The 22827-nt window shown below is 44.6% G+C and overlaps 1 protein-coding gene across 1 annotated transcript in view; it reads right to left on the minus strand.

The window, feature by feature from the left end:
* LOC100431924 (sodium- and chloride-dependent glycine transporter 2) overlaps window positions 1-22827 on the minus strand; it is a 50674-nt gene that overhangs the window by 5174 nt on the left and 22673 nt on the right. Inside the window, exons 6-12 of the mRNA XM_063728507.1 lie at window positions 21704-21838; window positions 20463-20566; window positions 17708-17832; window positions 12066-12178; window positions 11181-11312; window positions 9933-10032; window positions 1403-1503 (exon numbers count right to left, since the gene is read on the minus strand). Of these exons, the coding sequence (XP_063584577.1) occupies window positions 1403-1503; window positions 9933-10032; window positions 11181-11312; window positions 12066-12178; window positions 17708-17832; window positions 20463-20566; window positions 21704-21838 (810 nt within the window). The remainder of the gene's footprint in view (window positions 1-1402; window positions 1504-9932; window positions 10033-11180; window positions 11313-12065; window positions 12179-17707; window positions 17833-20462; window positions 20567-21703; window positions 21839-22827) is intronic.

Below are 22827 nucleotides of genomic sequence, written 5' to 3' on the forward strand. Positions count from 1 at the left end.
CATAAATCATGAGTGGTAGGACCCAGGGAAGAGGGCAAGCGCAGTAGAGATGGGAACACCGGAGGCCTGCGAGTCTGTCTGTTCGCAGATGTTCTCTTCCCACCGATTAGGTAAATTCAAGTTCTTCATATACATTCCAGTCCTGAATTCAAGAGATAGAAAGCCTACCCTTTTCAACTCCTATGCCCCAAATCTGGTGGGACTTTTCAGACAAATTGCAGACTCTAAAATATAGGTACAGATGTCAGCCTCAGTATGATGTTCGCATCAACGCAGAGGGAGATCAATGCTGAACGATTTTTCTGTCTACATTTCTAGCTTTTCAGAAAGAAATTGAGATGTTTTGATTAAAACTCATTTATGAAGGAAGGGGAGAGAGGGAGGGAAGGAAAGAAGAAAGAAAGAAAAAAATGCATTCCCTTTGCAATTATGCTTTCATCCTGTCTTGCTTTCCTTTAGCGAAACTGGGACCACGTGTTAATAGTAAAACAAAGGTCTTAATCTGGTTTCTAGTGCCACCTACTGGATCCAGTGGGAATTACAGCCAACATCCTCCAGCGTTCCCAAAATTACACCTGTACAAGCCACAGAGGAGGATGGGGAAAAATCTCTGTCAATTGCTGTGTTTGCAGTGTGAAGTGGGGCAAAGCTGGCAGCTTATAGCACAATAACAAAGGTGACAAAATGAGAATGTAAGTCCCTGAACTGCAGATTTTCTGAAATGTGAAAGGCTCTGATCTTTAAGAAGGTGAATGTCAGATGATCCCAAAATGTCATCATCCCACTTGAAGATGACAAAGTAGTTCTCAAAAGCAATAAAAATTAGCATAAAAGTTTAATGCTATATTAGTTGTAGAGCAGCTGTGTTGAACAGTGATTAAGAGCATGAATTCTAGAGCCAGACCGCCTAAGTTCAAATCCAAGCTGTTGATAATTATTAGATGTACAAGGCAAGGCAAGTCACACCAACTCTGGGCTTCCGTTTCCTCATCTGTAAAGTGGAGATCATTATAATGCCAATCTTGAGGAGCTGCTGTGAGGGAGAGATGAGGCTATACATAGGGAGCACTGTGAACAAAGCCTACAGCATGGTTAGCACGTGGAAAACGTGACTGTGATTGTAATCCATTATTAGTACATAAAGCAGACTGATATAATGGGAAATGTGCCATAGGGGTTCTCCAAAGACCTGTGCATGAGTCCCAGCTCTGCACCTGACCTGCTAAGCACCTTTAGGCAAGTCTTTTCAACTCTCTGAACTTCAGTTTTCTCATTTGGAAGACAGACCAGCACCCAACCTACCAGCTCCCAGGCTTACACGCAGGCACGCACTGTTCAAATGTAAAACACCACATACGTATGCAAGGTGCTATCTGCACAAGAAAACATGCAAAATCCTTACAGTTAAAATGGTTGGGGTTACAAATGCCCAGCAGACTTTCCAGAAGATGTTAGGCTGGAATCCAATCATCATCTCTATATCTTCACAGAATCGTTGCAAGCCTGCAAATAGACAAGCAGAGAACAGGTATAAGGCACAGTAGCAGGAAGGTGAGGTGGGGGCAGGGCAGGCACTAGAGCCCCTCACTCAAGCACCATTGGCTAGGGCTGGCCCCAGCCCGGTATCAACATGACCTCTATTAAGCAGGGAACCATCAGATAAATGACTCGCTGCCAGGAAGATTAAGGCAAATTGAACACTTAAATAGATATTAAATATGCTCTGTGGTGATGTTCAAAAATGTCAGCCCACGGTGACATCTAAAAAGCTTAGTTCCAGCCTGGCCCAGGCTCTCAGCATTGCCACAACCTGACATCTCACATGTGCAGCTGTTTTCTGAGGTGCTTAGTGACAACTCTGGCAAAACCAGTGAAGATTGTGGTCAATAAGCAGAGCATATTCTGAAAGCCTTGGAATTTAGAGAGAAAATCACTGCACACTGGCTTTTATCCCCCACCCTCCCAAGGACACTCTTCCAATGAGTCATTTATCTTTGTGCCATGCAAGATGATAATCGCACACAAAAACCAACGTAAATTCCAAGTGTCCATCACCCACTTTGTTGGAACTCAAAGGACTGCTGTCTTCTTTGTCATTCATCAACCTCACTAAAGTAAAAACAGAGGAGAGATGATTACTCTCATGGCCCTAGACAACCGCCATCCCTGCACCCTCTTGGTTTAGGAAGGTTTTTAAAACCACTCCTCAAAAGAAAAAGGCATTGACAAATATTTTAGAACTGGGCAGTTTCTTGCATTCTTTTCCGACCTCATCAGAAGTGTGGCCTTCCCGGAACTGTGGAACTAAGATGTTGAATGGACCTGTACGGTCTCCAAGTTCAAGCTCCTTCATAGTCAGCAGCTCTGATTTCAATATGGCCTCAGCTTAAAAACTCATCATTCCGGCCGGGCGCGGTGGCTCACGCCTGTAATCCCAGCACTTTGGGAGGCCGAGGTGGGCGGATCACGAGGTCAGGAGATCGAGACCATTCTGTCTAACACGGTGAAACCCCGTCTTTACTAAAAATACAAAAACGCTGGGCGTCGTGGCGGGCCCCTATAGTCCCAGCTACTCGGGAGGCCGAGGCAGGAGAATGGCGTGAACCCGGGAGACGGAGCTTGTAGTGAGCCGAGATCGCGCCACTGCACTCCAGCCTGGGCGACAGAGCGAGACTCCGTCTCAAAAAAAAACCTCATCATTCCTTCATCCTCCATCATTTTCGTGAAAAGTGGGTACCTGCAGGTCAAGAGGGACTTACCAACATGTCCTCCCATCAAGAATACTCCTTGCGCATTTTCAGGCCTTCTTTCTAGACCTTGGTCCCTTGCTCCTCCTGTTCTCAGGATTTCCCAGCCTCCTCAGATTTCTGGGTCTTTTGCCCTGAGCTCCACGAAAGCAGATGAATTCAGTCTCTGGGTGTTCCTCTTCCTGCCTTCACTGGCCACCTCTCCCCCTTCTGCCATCACCTCCCTGGCCACCACCTGTCTGATCAGTGTCCCCCACCACCCCCACCTCAGTCCCCACTTATCCTTCCTGGTCCTGTATTTTCAGTGCCTGCCTTCTGCTACTTGGAAGTGGGGAAGGATGGATGTGATGAGAGAAGACAATCTCTTGCTGGGCTAGAAAACAGAGACTGGAGTTTTCCTTCTGCAGAATGGAATAGTTCAATTCAGACCCTTAAAAAATGGCCCCGCTGGGCCGGGACTGGTGGCTCTAGCCTGTAATCCCAGCATTTTGGGAGGCGGAGGCGGGTGGATCACTTGAGAGCAGGAGTTCGAGATCAGCCTGGCCAACTTGGTGAAACCCCATCTCTACTCCCCAGTAGCTGGGACTACAGGCGCCCGCCACGATGCCCAGCGTTTTTGTATTTTTAGTAGAGACGGGGTTTCACCATGTTAGACAGGATGGTCTCGATCTCCTGACCTCGTGATCCACCCACCTCAGCCTCCCAAAGTGCTGGGATTACAGGCGTGAGCCACCGCGCCCGGCCGGAATGATGAGTTTTTAAGCTGAGGCCATATTGAAATCAGCTGGGCTGGGCATGGTGATGCATGCCTGTAATCCCAGCTATTTGGGAGCCCGAGGCAGGAGAATCGTTTGAACCCGGGAGGCGGAGGTTGCAGTGAGCCAAGATCGCACCATTGCACTCCAGTCTGGGCAACCAGAGCAAAACTCTGTCTCAAAAAAAAAAAAAGAAAAAGAAAAAAATGGCCCTACTAATGTTCTATATCTTGATTTGGGTGCTGGTTACATTGGGGTGAAAATTCATTGAGCTGCACGCTGTTGTGCAGAAAAGGGAACCCTAGTACACTGTTGGTAGGAATGTAAATTAGTACAGCCACTATGGAAAACATTATGGATGTTCCTCTGAAAACTAAAAATAGCATTACCATATGATCCAACAATCCAACTACTGGGTGTATATCCAAAGGATGTGACATCAGTATGTCTAAAAGATATCTGCGCTCATGTTTATTGCAGCATCAGTGGAATCAACATAAGTGTGCATCAACTGATGCATGGATAAAGATGTGGTGTACATACACAATGGTGTACCATTCAGCCTTTTAAAAGAGAGGAAATGATGTCATAAGTGATAACATGGATGAACCTGGAGGACATTATGCGAAGTAAAATAAGCCAGGCACAGAAAGACAAACACTGCGTGTTCTCACTTATGTGTGGAATCTAAAAAAAAAATTGAACACATAGAAGGAGACAGCAGAATGGTAGTTACCAGAGGTTGGGGAATGGGGAAAATGGGGAGATGTTGGTCAAGGATACAGTGTTTCACTTAGACAGGAGGAATAAATAATAAGTATTTGAAGTGATAGAAATGTCAATTAGCTTGATTCAATCCTTCCACATTGTATAACACATATTATAGCATCACTTTTGTACCTCGCAAATATATACCACTATAACTTGTCAGTATCTAATAAAAAATACATAAATGAAAAATATATCATGTATGTACATTGTACTTCAATCTTAAAATTAACCCAAAAAACTCCACTCCAGACACCACTACCAAAATAATGGATCCTGAGACCCTTCACAGCCCTCCGTTCCTGACATTTGCTTTTACTTCCTACCAAGCTCAGACTGAGAATGTCAGCCACCCCTCATGGAGAGCAAGTCTTCAGACCCCTGACAACAGCCATCATGGAGGGCCGCCAAGCCTCAGGGCTGCTGTAGAGGAGCCTGTACTGGGAAAAGTATGAGGACTCATCCAAGGCAACTTTTCCCAGCTCACTCTAAAATGCCTTAGGTTGCAGCTGAGCTTCCTGCTCTACTTTAAGGCAAGTCTGACAGCGGTCAGTCACAAACATGGTACAGTGGAAAGAGCACTGGACTGGGAGTTAAGGTCCAAGAGTTGATCCCCAGTTCTGCTACTGACTCACTGTGTGACCTTAGGTGAAACAGTCTTCCTGCCCAAGCTGTTGTTGATTGGGGAGACTGAGCTGAATGAGCTCTTAAGGCTTTTCCGGAGAGGTCAATCCATGACACAAGGACACTCCAGGTTGCTTTCTTGGGTCTACAGGCAAGAACTGAATGCTTTGAGCAGCTGACCCGATCATCTTTGGATTTGTTAGTCTCCTTTAGTTTTTATTATACACCTTCAAATGAGTGGCCTCTGACCACTAGGCCTTCTGAGCATAAGTGAGGGGAGAGAATAAAATAAATAGAAGTCAAAGCTGAGGCCCTCAAAAATATATATAAAGCACCAACAGCAGGCCTCAGTTTTTTTTCTTAAAAAAAAAAAAAAAGAGATTCTAGAAATTTCTATTATTAGCATCAATCCTGTTGCCATGTTGTTCCCCTTCATGAAACCATCCCCAAGAGGTGGTGGCATGTGGCTTGACTGGGGACACCAATATGATAGGGCTCAAGGTTAGACCTAAGGAATACACATAAGCAGCCTCCTGTAAGAGGAGGGGGTCATGGTAAAAGTGCTCAAGCTCCCCAAGAGGGGATAAAGAGCTGGACCCCAAGCTGTAGGAAGGGGTGGATCATGGGTGCTCAGTTTTCAGCAAGAGATAACTTAATGAAGAGGAGCAGTCCCGGGACCAAGAGTGAAAAGGCTTTGGTTCCAGGGCCAGTTTGGACCCTGGAAAGACATTTCCCCTGTCACACAACCCTCCTGCACCGTGCCCATTCCTGAGTCAAGCTCTCCAGTTCCTCCAGCCTCTGCCTCACTCCCAGCACCCAGGCCTTGGCCCACATCCGAGTCCCCACCTGAGTCCTTCACTGAGTCAACAGCTATTTTCATCTTAGGCCTCTGTTTATATGGCTTCCTCTGACTGCTTTCTCATTTCCCCTAATCCACATCCATCTTGCCTTCAAGGCCTAACTCATGATAAAGGAACTGTTCATGGAGCCTTGAGCATGGGCAAGAGGGACTTGCCTGCTGCATGACCTCAAGCCTGGAGGGATAAGAGACCAAGTAGTCAGGTCCCAAAAGGGCTCTGAGCAGCTGATTCTCAAAAATGAGTCTGAATTAGCAGAAAAACAGCAGGGGGAAAAAAAGGTGGTGAACTCATGGCTATTATTTTAGACTCAAACAGATATGAGGCTCAGAAATCAGTCCATGACAAACTGCATACGACCAAAAGATCCTGAACTGAGATGTCAAGGACTTGCTTCAACCAGTTAATCACTTTCCCCCATGCACCTTTGTGGCTTTTGCCTCTCTAAACCACACCTGTGCCCTTGGTCTGGCTATTGTTCATGGGGGCTGCTCTCCCTCCTGGGTGGCCAGGTGTGGTTCCTCTCTGAGCACAGAGATCTGTGTGCTCAGAGAGGAACCATACCTGGTTTAATGCTCTCAAGCTACCATATTGAAATTCATATTTTTTTTTAACAAGGGACTCTATATTTTCATTTAGTACTATGTCCCACAAATTATGTCTCCAGTCTTGTGTATACTTTTGGACAAGTAAATCCCCAAGTTATTCTTTTGTAGTTAATGTGAAGGGCCCTCAGCTTAACACTCCCTAAGTCCCAGTGTTTATTTATTTTATATTATTTTTTCTCTGAGATGCCACCTCCAAGGATTTTCTGACTACTCTGACCCTCCATTATCTCTGGGCAGCAAAAGGGCTCACAGCCAGGGATGCACAGTTAGCACTGTCCTTCTCCTCAGTGTCTTAAGTGTGTGTGTTCTTCCTTGGGAGCTAGTTGGCAAGTTTCATGAATATAGGACATTATCCCATGCTCTCCACATTCTTAAGAGCCCACATGACATACTCACACACATTTACCTGTGTGAGTTATTAATGAGCTAAAGCATTCCTAAAGTTTACTGAGTACCAGCAAATGGAGCTAGGAAACACTGCACCCTGAAATTGGTGGTGTATACCATGACGTTTCAGATAAAAACGTAAGGGAAAATGGAGCTCAGGGAGGGGGCTCATAGAGAAATAAATTAAGCTTGAATTTGTAGATTTCAGGGGGACACTTTATTTTTGTTGTTTTGGGGATTTTTTTTGTACTTTAAAAAATCGTGCTGAGTTCAGCCATAAGGATGGGCAAGAACTGAAAACAGATAGTCCATCAAGCAAAAGCCATTGCCTGCTGTGAATCTAACATTTCCCACAAGAATGTGGAGAGAGGCCATCTGGGGGGTGGGATGTGAAAAAAGTAACTGACTGACATGGAAAACAGATCAAGACCACTCCACATTGAGGTTTGGGAAATACAGAATGGAGAGCCAGGCAGTTAGCAAGCAGAAGACCTTGGTAGTGGCTGTTCAATCACATTGTTCCTCCAGCCAAAAGGCCCCTGTACTGGCTCCAGAAAAAATGCAAATCATTTTTTCAAAATGACTCTGCTTAGATAAAAGTCTGCTAAAGGGACCACTTCTACACAAAACTCAGGGAGTTATACTTTTAAACCTGGATACCTCGAAGCCAGCTATTGGCCACTGAGGCATGTTGATTTGAGAACGTCAAACAACTGTTTCAATCTAATAAATAAAACTTGAAAATTGTCCCTACAATATTTCAAATGTTTGGATGATATCCTCTAGAATGTAGAGATTATTAGAAACAAGAAGAAAACACAAATCTCTTCAATTCAGTGGCGTATTTTTTTTAATTCTGGCTATGAAGGTAGTACATCAAGTGAGTCAGGTTCGTTTTAACCCTTCACAGGTTTATGTTCTACTATTTTAAATGAACCCTGCACTGGTTTGGGGCCTCATCATCTCAATAAAGAATACACTGTCTTCTGGGATATAAGTTACAGATTTGTGCAGGTTTTTTTTGTTTTGTTTTGTTTTGTTTTTACCTTAGTCATGTTAGCTTATTTTTCTTCTTGAGATTCACTTCTTAGAATTCCATCCAGATCTAAATCAGAGGCGCACACCCACATCAGACACTGCAGAAGTCAGGTTCAACCTGAGCGCAGCACAGAGTCAACCTGATTCTGGAGGCAAGCCCAACACCAGCACTCTTACTTAGAAACCAGGGGATTCTCTGGGTGGTCCCAAGGAAAATTAAGATAGCCCAGAGACTAAAGCACACAGGATTTATTTTTTCCTTCAGAACAAAGAAAACTATGACTAGATTTGTATGGGGATGGGAGGAAGGCTATTTATTTAATTCCTAAAAACAGAAATATTAAGAGGTTTCTATTTTAATGATGTTTTAAACCATCCTGAACAGCCCTGTTTTATAGGGAAGAACTGTGCAAACGTGCCCTTTGTGGCAATCAGCAGTTAGGGTACAGGTACAAACAGAGGATGTAAATGAGATAGTTACTTGCACTTGGGCCAGTGCTGTAAATAAAGTGCTTTCCTGACTTTACCAACTGATCATCTAGTGACCTCAGCTTACATGTGGACCCATGAGGGGCTGAGTTGCCAAAGAAGGACCTTGGGGGCTTCTTCTTGCCTCTCCTGGCAAGGTCTTTTGTTTCTGGGCACAAAGTTAAGATTCACTGTGGTGGATTTCACTGGGTTTCTACCACTCTCTGCTCAGGTAAAAAACACTGTGAAGCCTCACCCTAACTCCGACAGCAGGTCTTCAATCACTGCAGGATCTAGGCTGTCTTATCAGCCAAAAGTGCCGGCAGCTTGGTCTCTGATCTCACCAGGACAGCTGGCATGCCTGCCCACCTCTCTTGCCAGGAACTAAACTCTCCGTGCAGTGGGAATGTGATCTCTAGTCTGAGACAAATTCCCCTTCTACCAATGCCCAAAATTGACTGCAGGTATCATCCTGTTTCTGGAGTACCAGAAAGTTTCTTTTTTCCACCTTGATTCCCACTCCACCACCTTTATTTTAATGAGTTTTCCAAAAAAACAAGAAGCTGTTAAGCACCTGTTGGGTGGAGGCTAACAATTACACTAAAAATAAGATGCTAATAATGAGGATACCTGGAGGTTAGGATGAGCTTTGCTGGGCCCCCAGTTTAAAGACCAGAGCTCTGCAGATCCCTTTGGCCTAGACCCCTCTTCCTTTGGGCTCCAGATGGTACATTTGTCCCTCGAGCATATCCTGCATTCCAAATAATATCTTGCACTTCCTTTTAGCTTAGAATATGTTGCTGTCTCTTTCGGGATCTGAAGTACAGTTAGATAGTCTGAACTGGAAATGTTCGTCTTCCTGATATTTGCTATGGTGGCCTTATATATATATTAGTGAGGCCTCAGCACAGTTCTGAGCAGGCTTCCAAGCGGAAAGAAGTCAGTAGGGCCTTGAATCAAATAGGACTTTCTTGAACTGACCGACAGTGCATACAAGGACCAGGAGATACCCTTGAAACCCCAAGGACAAACACCTCCACACAAAGGGCAAAGATGGCATCTAACAGCTCACCATTTCTGTTCTTGATAATGTCCCCACTGATATGGCATGCCGGTTGCTATTGTGATAGCAGGAAGGATAAACTGTAAGTCAACTGGAAGTTTATTCCTGGAAAAATCTGAGATTGAGATATTGCATCACAGGCTCCTATGATGCTAATAAAGTTTCCTAAGGATCTGTGGGCTGAGTGGTCTCTGTTCTCACTACAGTACCCAGGGACCAGCTACAAAGTTACCCCTCAATTCAAGCTGCATGGGTATTGAATACCAGGAAATAATTTCATGCCTGCAAAGTAGCCTCCTCCTTCCTGATCTGGCCATTGTTCAAAAGCATTAACTGTTCACATGCCAGATCATACCCAAAGGGGTGTCCAAGTCCTAGGAATTTCTGACACAAAGATTTTTAAGTTTCACCTTCAGCCACCTCTTGTTTCCCTGTTAAATTTGGATCACAGTGGTCTTGAGGCAAGTTTGGAAACAAAAGTGCAGCTGTCTTAGGTTTTCTAAATAGTTGCAATTTAAGCCCTGGATTGTCTTATTAAGTATGGAAAATCTGCTTGCCATGAATGCCTTACCGACACTCAAGCTCTACTTCAGCAACAAGCACAGTGATTTCCTTACCATACACATAAGAGATCCCCACGAGCTCAAAAATGGCAATGATGACAAGGGCATAGGAGGCAGCATAGGTGTCCACAAGCTGAAACATGTAAATTCCACCCTAACAGGAGAGAGAAACAACCAATATCAAATGCGTCCTGAAGCCAGGCTGTCTCTTCCCACGTTTAACAGCCAGTTCTCTCAATCCTAAGAAGAGTCAGGTGCAAACAGCAGTCCATGCATCTCCCTCCTCTCAGTAGCAGTAACCTACACCTGGTCCAGCATGTAAGCTGGAGGCCTTGCTGAGTCAGCAAAGCAGTTCCTCAACAGGCTGCGAGCTAATCAATATAACAAGCACCAAAAAAAGCGATTTAACATCTTATTCTTGAAAGGCAAAGGTCAACGTCTGAAGTAGTATATGTGAAAGCAGCCAGATTGCTTTATTTTCGCTTTAAGCAATTGATCATTTCCACCTATTTATCTGCATTCGATTGACCCTCCGATGACCTTTAGGTGTCTCTGGGTATTTCTCACACCCACATGTATCTCTACCTCAATCTTTAAGTCTCCCTACAATAAATAAGGTGTAGAGACCTTCACATTCCAATCCATTATTTTACAGAAGAAATTACAGCCCTGAGTAGTTAACTTGCTCAAGGCCACAGAGACAACGAAAGCAATATATATACTGAGCGAGCTAACACAATTTACCAAGACACTCGGGACTGGAAGAAACTGAAGTGGCTGTTGACTCATACATGACAGTAATCATCAGAAATTGTACCTGATTGGTAAATAAAGATTTTTATGTATTCTGTTTTCTTTTTCCTAATTTTTTATTTACTTTTTAGAGGCAGGGTCCCATGATGTTGCCCAGGCAAGAGTATAGTGGCTATTCACAGATGCAATCAGAGCACACTGCAACCTTGAACTCCTGGCCTCAAGCAATCCTTCTGCCTCAGCCTCCCGAGTAGCTGGGACTAGAGACATGCGTCACTGCACCTATTTTCTTAAAGTAGGACACACCTGCCTTGTTGGCTCAATAAGGCTACATCTCAATTATGAAGATACTAGAAGCATCACTGGTAGCCAAGATGACATATTTCCCTCTGCAGTCAGAATCCCTAATGAACTGGTGCCGTCTACATGGAAATGGTAGTGATTTGCCTTTGATTATAAGGTCTGAGAGCTAAGGATTGAAGGACAGATAGCTATTGGCCCCCCACCCACCTGCCCCCACCCCAAGCCTGTGCCTAGGAGGCAGCTTACCTGAGTGATCATTGGAAAACCCATGATGAAGAAACAAATGCAGCAGCCCAGAGTAAACACTGGCTTGTGTGTGCGCAAGTACTTGGGAAACTCGTCTGAGATGGAGGTCACTATGGTCTCGATGGTGGCAAACTGGAACCGTGTCAGGAAATGAACATCTGAGTCAAATTGTACCACCCAGAAGGTACCCCCAAGCCCTTTGTATGTCCCATCCAGGAAAGTTGTATTTGTGTTAGGTTTGGTTTTTAGGATGGCATTCCCTCAATGGGTCTAAAAAGCCTCCTTGGGGTCCAACCCACAAGGGCAGCCAAGAGAACCCAAGCAGGATGTGAGCTTTAAAAATTGCACTTTCAACCCCCAGAGACTTGCATTCATATTCACCCATTAGGACAGTTTAAGTTTCACTTTGTATTCATGAGATATAAATTCCTCTCCTCCAGTTTACCTTTCATTTGCTCTTCTTTTTGAGGAAAACCCTCTTTGCACCCAAGGACTAAACTCTGAGCACCTGTCAGCATGATCTGTGGTTGTCTCAGCCCCACAGCAATTTCCCTAAAATTGACTTCACATTATTCTTTATCCAGCCCTACAGAATTTGCTTTGGCAAAATGACACAAAGGCAGGAAGTACACAGGCTAAAATTTGCCACATAGAACGGAGGGAGAAGGAAGGAGAGAGGACGACTCTCTTGCACCATTACGTGAGCACCCAAAATACAAGGTGATCCTGAGCCCTACACAGGCACTTCAGCATCTCTAGATCTCTCAGGAGAAGCATTCAGACACCCCAAAGCCTACCCCTCTCCTGAAGGGTGAACCCAGGACCCAGGAGAGGGGGAGTCTTCAAGAGGAGCATGGGATAGAGACTGATGGGAAAGGGGCTCACCATAGTGTCAAGGCCAAGAGTGAGGAGCATCAGGAAAAAGATGATGGCCCAGAATGGAGAGAGAGGCAGCCTGGTTAAGGCTTCCGGGTAAACCACAAATGCAATGCCTGGCCCTGGAAGGAACAAGACAGATGATTGCAGGCAGGTCCTACTCAAGGCTGCTCTTCCCAGAGCCCAGAGGGCCTTCTCTCTGCTGAGATCCTCATTTATTACTTCTTATATGCTGCTTCCACTGTTGGTTATTTTTTACTCATCTCTATCCATTTCCTCAATTAGACCATAGGCTCCTTGAAAGGAAACACCAAGGGAATTAGGACAACAGCTAGGAGAACTCACAGGAGAGGCCTAAAAATAGTGTCTAAGCAGACACTCAGAGGCAACTCTACTGGACTCCACAGTTAGGCTGTGTACCATGTACATAGGATCTTTGTATTGGATGAATTAAAGGAAAATGTAATTAATTACCCTTTACAGCAGTAGTACTCAACCAGCAGTAATTTTGCAATATTTGGGATATTTGGCAATGTCTGCAGACATTTTTTATTCTCATGGGTGAGCTGGGGGTAGGGGTAGGATAACTACTGGCATCTAGTGGGTGGAGGCAAGGGATGCTGCTAAGCATCTTACAATGCACAAGAGAGCTTCTTGCCAAAAAAGAATTATCCTGTCTCAAATGTCAATAGTGCTAAGGTTTGAGAATCCCTGCTCTAAAAGTTGGAACATGACCAAAATAACATTATTTCTTTCTTTATTTAATTATTAAGTTCTGGGGTGCGTGTGCAGGATGTGCAGGTTTGTTACATAGGTAAACGTGTGTCATGGTGGTTTGCTGCACAGATCACCCCATCACCTAAGTATTAAGTCTGGCATGCATTAGTATTTCTTCCTTTAACTACCCTTTCTCCTACTTAGTCCTCCAGGAGAAAATATTCACATAAAATATGAATCTAACACTTTCAGGATCTTGCACTATTGGCATAAATGAGGCTACATCAGTCCTAGTAGTTAGTTGGGTTGGGGGGGCGGTGCATGAAACATCATGTAGGGGTTAAGAGGGTCCAGTCTCTAAGGGTCAGATCTGGTCCAAATCCAGATTCCATGACTTACCATCTGTGCAACCCTAGACAAGTTATTTAATTTCTGTAAGCCTCAATTTTGTCCATCTGTAAAATGGGGACAAAAATAGGACCTCACAAGGTGGTTACAATGAACAAATGAGAAAACGCAGGTAAAACACTGAGCCCAGTACCCCCTACATCATCAACACCCACAGAATATTATCTTCTATTATGAGTGGACTATGAACTTGGAAGTTAGCGGTTCTGATTCAGGTTTTCTCTAGAACACTTCATGTGGTCTTGGTGGGGATGTCTGAGCAGCAGTTTTCTCTGCTATCATAAAGCTCTGCCAGCCATTCTCCCTGCCTCACGGCCTCACTGGGAAGATTACTGTAATCAAAGGTGGCTAAAGACACAGCAGTTGTGAATTTCCCTGTAAGTAGAAAACTAAATGATAATGGGCAGAGACAAGTGAATGTGGGTGCCGGGATAATCCACAGCTAGCACACGTCCACAATCAGCAATCACAGCACCTAGAACGTTTATAACTCAAGCATAACAGCACTTTTTTAAACTGAAATTTATCAGGTTGTTAGTTCCTAATGTTGCCTAGGGCCTTGGTGTATTTAAAATATAAAGCCTCAAATGCCAGAGATACCCCTGCTTTACGCATTTATTGAACAGACTGTAGAGCCAGCCTCTGAAGGCTCCCTATGTGAACCGTAAAAGAAAAGTCTGTATTAAACTAAAGTTCAAAATAGGTCTCAAATGTAGAACAACAAGGAAGTCAGTTTAACGTTCTGGTGACAGTCAGGCCCATAAAGCCGACAAGAAGGTCTTGAATGGCCACTACCAGAGGACCTCAGCTGCTTACTTTAACAGGATTCTACCCTTTGGGCTTTATAGCTTTTTTACAGGAAATAAGTGATTTCAAAATATTCAGCCTGCTTCCATTTCAGTTGCCTCCCTAAAGCACCCAGGTGAAGGCATTATTTGCAAGCTAAATTACAGCAGACTTCACTTACCCAAGGCAGATGGGGAGCGGAGTCATCTAGAGAATAACATCATTAGATGTTTAAAAGAGTATATGGCACTCTGATGGAGGCCAAGTTCTGCCTCTCTCCTCTCCCACTGGGAGGCAGTAGAGCCCAGTGGCTGGAGTACAGGCTCTCTTCCTCATGGATTAAAAAACTGGCGGCCGGGTGCGGTGGCTCACGCCTGTAATCCCCACACTTTGGGAGGCCAAGGTGGGCAGATCACAAGGTCAGGAGTTCAAGACCAGCCTGGCCAATATGGCGAAACACAGTCTCTGCTAAAAATACAAAAATTAGCCGGGTGTGGTGGCGGGCACCTGTAGTCCCAGCTACTCAGGAGGCTGAAGCAGGAGAATGGCATGAACCCCGGGAGGCAGAAGTTGCAGTGAGCCAAGATGGCACCACTGCACTCCAGCTTGGGTGACAGAGCAAGACTCCATCTCAAAAAAAACAAAAAACAAAAAAACTGACTGCACCTCTTACTAGCCGAGGACTTAGGGGAGTCACTTGTTCTCTCTAGACAAACTTTAGTTTCTTTATCCACACAATGGAAATAGTAACAGTACCTACCTTTCTAGAGCTTCTGTGAAAATTAAATGCATCAACACAAGTAAAAAGCTTAGAACAATGCCTGGACATACTAGGAACTTGGAAAACATAGACCATTATTAGTCTTCTTATGGGAAGGGATCAAAGGGGCTCTGCATTTCAGTAACTTGAGCAGAGTCCCCAGAGATCCTACCATGAGAGCCTCCTTTATCCTAGAGTGCCACTAAAGACACAGCAAGGGGCTCTGGCCAGTGCAATGCATCAAGGCCCACAGCACAGCTTCGGTAGCCACTCTGCTGTGATAACTATTACAAATTGAATGAGCTCTCTGAGGATATGCCACCTGGACTTCTGTGCCTTTGGGCAGAAGGATTGGGATACAGGTGATAGACAGATGGCTGCATGGAAGTGGGATGTCAGTGCTGTTTGAGAATGCTCATTTTGATTAGTAAGGTGTCTGAACTATTAAGGGGCAAGGGAACCAAAGTAGTATTTCTAGTGCTCCGGTTAGCTGAGAGTTACCTATACCTGGGAATGCTAAATAAATATGCACATTTCTGCTTATCTACTCTGGTCTAACTCAGTCTTTCTGCTGTTGGATAAGCATCTTTGTTTGGCTTCAGGACAGATTCTGAATATGAGTCACCGCTCCATAGGTGGCAATGCATATGGTGGCGAGATGGCTCTGAAGGGCTAATTTTCCTGTAAGCTGCTTTTCTAGAGTAGTTCCCCGAGAACATGCCCCCTTCCCTATGCCTATCATAAAAGCAAAAGACAGCTTGGTCTCTTCACCAATCCCATCCTCAGCCCCTCAAAATTTTGATAAGACCAAGATTTAAGATGATCATTTTGGGCGAAATGCCTCTTTTAGAAGGGAGTGGTAAACTAAATCGATTAGTGTTAGGTCATTAAGGAGAACCTCTATTTGACTAAAGATCAAAACTTAGTTACAAAGTTGGGTCAGCAAAAATGTCCTGAATGTCTATATGCCACTGTTGCCCAGCAAGGAGGAAGTGGGGCTCAGGTTTAATGCAGGCCTGACCCCAAATCTCTGTCCTGTATTCTGCAGAGCCTCCATTATATCAAGGCAAGTAAGACAAGCCTTGATATAATGGCTTGTCATTATATCAAGACAAGACATATAAAAATACATCCAGGTTCAGATGAGCAGAAAAGCTTCCCCAGTGGGTCTGGGAGAAGATCTCATGGGCCCTCTCCTGTGGGAGATGAGGCCCACCATCCTTGTGCCAGAGACAAGTGTTAACACAACAGGTTAGAACCTGTTAGAAGTGCCCTTATCCTTGTTCAAATCAAAGGAAGTGAAAAAACACTGGAAAGGAGAAATTTCAGAGGAAAACATGGGCAATTTGTTGGCTGCATTTTACATACCAGATAAACAACATTCTATTTGAGTTTTTGCAATGTCTCCCCAGAAATCCATTTCCTGGAGCAGAAAAGAGTTCAGAATCATTTACTAACCTAGTCCACATCTCAGGATTCACAGTCTCTAGCAGGTTGGCCACTGGTTCCAAAAGAACTCAGTAATGTCACAAAAAGCAAAATGCCTAAGATCTTCTAGAGAATGGGACAGAACCTATCTGCTCCAACCACTCTGCTAGGAGGAAATTAGGTTACAGGACAGCTGGAAGTGACTGCAGTACCTCTAAGGACAAAACCCGTTTACCCTCTCACTTTCCCTCCCTGCCTCCCAGGGTATCTGAGAATTCTCAACCAGGGAGAGCCATTGCTTATCTCCTGGGGCCCCTCTAATTTAGTGCATTGCTGCGGAACCAAACACCCCTCAGGGTTTCACACTCTCTCCAGGGAGAGATAATTGCACCCCTGGAACGTGCTGGCTCTTTAACTCTTTGAGGCCCTGGTGCACCATCAGCATGAATTGGCGCAGTAATGAATTATCTATCCTTGGGGAGCCAGAAGAAATCTTAGTATTCAAAAAGGTGACATTTCCAGGGCTTAGTTCTCTCACCACATCTGAGCCATTATCTGAGAATTGCAGTCAGCTCCTTGAAGGAAGATAACTGCCCAGACAAGCCTCTCACAGGTACACCCCTTGGTTGTCCAGGGCCACAGTCATGCCCCACAGCATGAGGAACAGGACCAACACACTAGGCATCCCATAAATGTCTGAATTGAGAATGAGATCATAATGGTAAACAAAAGACACAATGAAATCCCTTGATCACTGAAACCTACTAAATATACAAATCCTTTGTGGAACCAGGCTGGGTGAAAATGAAGAGTTAAACTAAAATCTTGAATGCTCTCTCTGCAAAATGCTGTCCTAGTAATATGGATTAAATGAAATAAAAATGAAAGCTCTTTGTCAACTTGAAAGCACCACACAAATGTTAGCCATTAATAAAAAGATTATTTGGGTAGAGAGTAAACATTTATTCCACATGCCTCTGCACCCACCCAGCATGATCCAACATTTCTACCCACTGGGGAAAAAAATTGCAGGTCTGCATTGCTAACTAAGCAGAAGGCCCTGAAAGCACATTTGACCTAACAATCAGAAAAGTGCTTTGTAAGGAAAATGCTCCTCTGAAGTCAGTTCTCTCACTAAGCCATGGTTTCGACAGGGCCTTCTGCAATGAATGTCATCCTACAGCAGCCTGTGCCCACATCAGCTCCTGAGGCAATGGTTTGCCTAATAAATTCTCTACTCATACCTAACAGGTGTAACCGTTACTTCTATAGACTGGAGCTAAATTAAGAGGGGCAAGGTAAGAGGGAGGAGAGGAGAGGAGAAGGAAAGAGGGCTTTTAAAGCAATCCCTCCAGTTAGAGTCCAGCCAGTTCTGACTCTGCAGTGAGCTTCCTACTTGAGCCTGCCTTGGTCCCTCTGTAAAGAAGGACCTGTTCTCCTCCACCCTCTAACCTGTTCCATAAGGCCAGCTTCCCAGCATAGTATAAATTAGGAGCTTGTGACATGAGCCTGAGACCTGCCCTGCAACAGCAGGTTAAAAACTGTCCTGTACCTTGGTCTGCCACATTCTCAATGTTGACTTTGCGTTCATTGGCCATGAAGCCGATAACGGAGAAGATGACAAAGCCGGCAAAGATGCTTGTGGCACTGTTGGTGCAGGTTACAATTAGAGTGTCCCTGGAAGGAAGAGACCAGAGTTTTCCATTAGGTGTGCTTGGTGAGTGGAAAGGGACAAGGGGAAGGATGCACAAATGTGTGCCCACGTGTTTGTCTGCACATGTGTAGGCGTATACATGTATGTTCATGTCCTAACCACAGGCTCCCTCAGGCTCATTTAAAAAGCACCAAAAGGCTCAAAAGATATCCCCTCATAGCCCTGATTCAGGGCCTCTGGGCCAAAGCTCTGACTCCACAATCTATATAAATGGGTCTCAACTCATCTGCTATGGTCTGAACCCCCCCATCTCAAATTCATTGGCTGAAACTTAATCTACAATTTGATAGTATTAAGAGGTGGGGGCTTTAGAAAAGTGATTAAGTCATGAAGACAGAGCCAACTCATGGGATTAGTGCCCTTATAAAACAGGCTGAACGGAGTGTGTCTGCCTCTTCCACCATATGAAGACACAGCAACAAGGTGCCATCTTGGAAACAGAGAGCAGCCCTCCAGACACTGAATATTCTGGCACCTTGAACTTGGACTTGCCAGCCTCCAGAACAGTGACCAATAAATTTCTGTTGTTTATAGCCAAAAGTCAGTTAAAGATACAAAAGTATAGCTAGATAGGAGAAATAAATTATAGTATTCTATAGCACTATAGGATGACTATATTAACAACCATCCCAGCCGGGCACGGTGGCTCATGCCTGTAATCCCAGCACTTTGGGAGGCCAAGGCAGGTGGATCACCTGAGGTCAGGAGTTCGAGACCAGCCTCACCAACATGGTGAAACCCTGTGTCTACTAAATACACACACACAAAAAAAAAATTAGCGGGGCATGGTGGCACATGCCCACAATCCCAGCTACTTGGGAGGCTGACACAGGAGAATTGCTTGAACCTGGGAGGTGGAGGTTGCAGTGAGCTGAGATTGGCCATCGCACTCCAGCCTGGGCAACAAGAGTGAAACTCCATCTCAAAAAAAACAAAAAAAATCATCCTATAGCACTATGAGATGACTATATTAACAACAATTTATTATATGTTTTCAAACAGCTAGAAGAATGAACTGTCAGTGTTTTCAACACAAAGAAATGATAAATGTTTGAGGTAGTAGATATGCTAATTACCCTGATTTGATCATTACACATTGTATACATGTACCGAAATATCATACTGTACTCCGTAAATATGCATAATTACTACGTGTCATTTAAAAATAATAAAAGCAAAAAATGTATAAAGAAAAAAATGTTACTCAGTCTGTGGCATTTTGTTAGACAATCTGAACAAACTAAGACATTATTCCAGGGGCAGAGGTAAATCTGTCCATCAGAACAGAAATTGAGGAGATCGGGCCTTAGTTGGCTCCAGGACAGGAACTGTGTGTGAGGGAAGAGAAGGAGTGGTAAGGTCAAATGACCCTAAAATGTGAGGGTAGCCTGGAGTTGGGACACACAGGGTTGAGAAGGACAAAGCGGCAGGGGAGGGAAGAGAGCCCAGTGTCTCTACCTTCATCGCAGAGCCCACTGCTGGTAAGATAGCCAGGTTTCCCAGCCTACCTTCAGTCATCCTAGATTCAAATGTGAGGTCACAGCTAGACGGGCTACACTGTAACCCAGGGCTACACTGAAATCCTGGTTCTCCTGCCTTTTAGTGGCATGACCTTGAGCAATCCACTTCCTTTCCACTCTGATTTGAAATGGTAGCAATGAGTCTATCTGTCATAGGCTGTTGGCCGGACAGAATGAGATGATACCTGTACTATGCACAGCCTAGCACAGAGCAAGTGTGCAGCAAATGATCCACCTTGTCTGACTCCTTAGTTTACTGATGAGGAAACTGAGGCCCAGGGAAAGGTAATGGACTAATTAATAGTGTGGGCCAGGATATGAATCTAGATTTTCAAGCTCTCAACCTGGGTTATTTCTGCCACACCACACAGCCTCATTTCTAATAAAGAAGATAGCAATGCTTCACCCTTTAATGGTGTTCAGACTAATTTGGGTCAATGGTTAATGAGCAGTTGTGACTAAAGAAGTTTAAATACCATAGTCTGTTACTCAAGGTCATTTTGAACTGAATTGTGTCTTCCTACCTCTCCCCTACCCCTACCAAATTCATATTTTGTCATCCTAATCCCTAGTATCTCAGAATGTGACTGTATTTGGAGATAGGGTCTTTAAAGAGGTAATTAAGTTAAATGAAGTCATTAGAGTGGTCCCTGATCCAATGTGACTGATACGACTGGGGTCTTTATAAGAAGAGGAGATTAGGTCACAGCCCCACACAGAGGGAAGACCATCTGAAGGCACAGTCCATTGTATCCACAGACTAGGTAGCTCACAAATGACTATCACAGAAGAACACAGCCGACTGCACAGTGACCTGCAGAGAAACTTGCTTCCATCCTATAAATAGCCACTGAGCCTCCACCATGTGTCAGAGCCAGGTATGTAAGTGAGGGTCCAGGCCTTCAGAAGATAGTGCCTAGGCCTTAGCAGGTGGTTTCTCCTAGGCCAGAAGCAAATCTTTAGCTCTCCCTAAGATGAAATGTGAGGATGTGGCCTCAGGTGTCTGATAACTCAGTCCATTCTTCTGTCCCACTCAACCAGCTATGCCCAGATCTTGTAGTACCTCTACATACCTGTAGCAGTTGTTGTGGAATTTGTTGTAAGAAGAGAGAGTGATCAGGCCTCCCCATGCAGCAGATAAAGAGAAGAAAATCTGAGTGGCAGCATCTTTCCACACCTGAGAGGCAAAAGGGAAAGAGATTCAAGATCCATGAAGGAGACTGGCCCCAGGGGAGAGGAGTCACACACCCAGTGCCATATCATGTTTCCAGGGGAAACATCAGGGACAAGATGACTCCTGACATCAACAGCAATGAGAACATAAATCACTTGTGCTGGAAACCAAAGGCATAGTAAGTTACCTGGGAGATTTTAACTTCCTCTATCAAAGGTGAGGAACTCAATAAACTACACTACATACCATGCTCATATGTTCTCTCCTGCAAAGCTAAACAGAAGGGAGAGTCCTGCCTTTAGGTCAATACACTCTCAGAAAATAATAATTTACAACAGAAAAATATAATAACGGATGCAAAATCAAAACCCTTTTTAACTGACATTTCTGCAGATTACAAGTGCTATTAAATTTCTGAAACTCTGTAGCCCCAATCTCAGTAAAGCAACCTCTATGCCGCTGCAGACTTTATAGTGTCACGTCCTACCTGCTATTAAGTGGAGACTTTCTGTTATGTGCAATCAAACTCAATCCTAGCTATGCATTCTTAACACACCCTGGAAAAGCAGAGTTTCCTTTAAGGTGAGAAAACTCAGTTCCCCTTCAACAATCACCCCCCTCATTTGTAGTTTTTGAATTGGAAATTTTAGAGTTAGATGTGCCTGTACAGAATATGCAAAGAGAAAGTTCAGCTTGTGCTGGCCCTGTGTGGGTATACAAAAGTATTCAGACATGTCTGAGCCCTTAAAGGGTTCAGGTAAATATATTTTAAAAATAGAATCACTTGTGGTTTACACTAAGTGCTGTTATTTTCCCACCAGCAAAACTACACTTCCGACACTCTATAATTAGCAACAGATAAATGACGTGAGTTGACCCAAAGCTATTAAGGGGATTTCATTCTTCATTTTCGGCCTCTACTATAACTCCAGATGTAGGACAACTATTCCAGGAATCTAAAAACCCTCAGTTGTCTACTTCTCATTAAATATTTCCTGAGTGCATAATGTACCAACATCATCAGGCTCTTATAAAAGCACACACCGGGATTCCCTGGAGGAGGAAGTCTAACCCTTTTTGCCCAAGCCTCCCAGAGGGCCACTCCCCCAGGGCTGGTTATAAATAAAATTAGAAGCCCACCGTGGCATCTGTGAGTTTCTCCCACTTGGGTGTGATGAAGTACCAGATCCCAGCTCCAGCTCCAGGCAGGGTGACTCCTCGGATGAGGAGGATCACGAGTACGACATACGGGAACGTGGCCGTGAAGTACACCACCTAGAAAAGCCATGGGCAGAGGGGCTGGAAGAAGCAGCCCTGCAGAGTGCACCTGTGCAGAAGGAGCATTGCTCGGGGAAGAGTGGGGCTGTGCATGACAGAGAGCACATCAGGGTAGTTCTCCCCAAATGCAGCCAGGGCTGGGGAAGCAGGGAAGGCACTGGGACCAAAGGTGAGTCAGAGAGAGCTAGAAATAAAGCCTCTTAGGAGAGACCCAAGGCTGTGGGGTGAGTCGGCCTACAGCCAGAAGGCTGGGGGAGATGTCACCCAGCCCAGCTGATGAGTACACAACTCCTTAGGGAACCACAGAGAGAAGGAGGGAGGGGGGCTCTGTGCCCACGCCCGCTAGAACACCTAAATACCACCATTAAAGATGAATCCTATTAGCTTAAGCTTTCCAACCCTGTTTATACACATACCTAAGTGAGGCAGTCCCATAAGGTCAGAAGAACATGATATTAGAATTAGACGCATTTAGGTTCAAATGAAACTGTACATCTGGCACTGACTAGCTGTGTGAACTTAGACATTATTAAGCTCTCTGAATCTTAGTTTCAGTATCTGTAAATCAAGGATAATAGCACCTTTCTTGCAGATAGTCATGAGGATTCAATGAGCTAATGCATGGATAGGACCTAGCATGGTGCCTGATCCATAACAGCGGGTCATTAAATGCCATTAAGTTCAACAAATATTTATTGAGGGCCTCCTATGAGCTGGGCACTATGCCAGGCATCAGCTGCATAAATGTGAAGGGACTCCTAACCTAGAAGACACAAAGACAATGTCTGAATAATGAGCTAGGGAATTACACACAGGGCACTATGGAAGTTCAGGGAAGGGCATCGTGCCCAACCTGGGAGTCTACTAAGAGGTTCATGGAGATGACACTGAACTGGACAAGTGCAGCTTAGAAGAGGAGAGGCAAGGTGGGAAGGTGAAGGAAGCACATGGGCAAGGCAGGCGTGTGAGGCAAAGCCCTACTCACT

This window comes from Pongo abelii, chromosome 9 (genome assembly GCF_028885655.2).
Source record: "Pongo abelii isolate AG06213 chromosome 9, NHGRI_mPonAbe1-v2.0_pri, whole genome shotgun sequence".
NCBI classification, from domain to species: Eukaryota; Metazoa; Chordata; class Mammalia; order Primates; family Hominidae; genus Pongo; species Pongo abelii.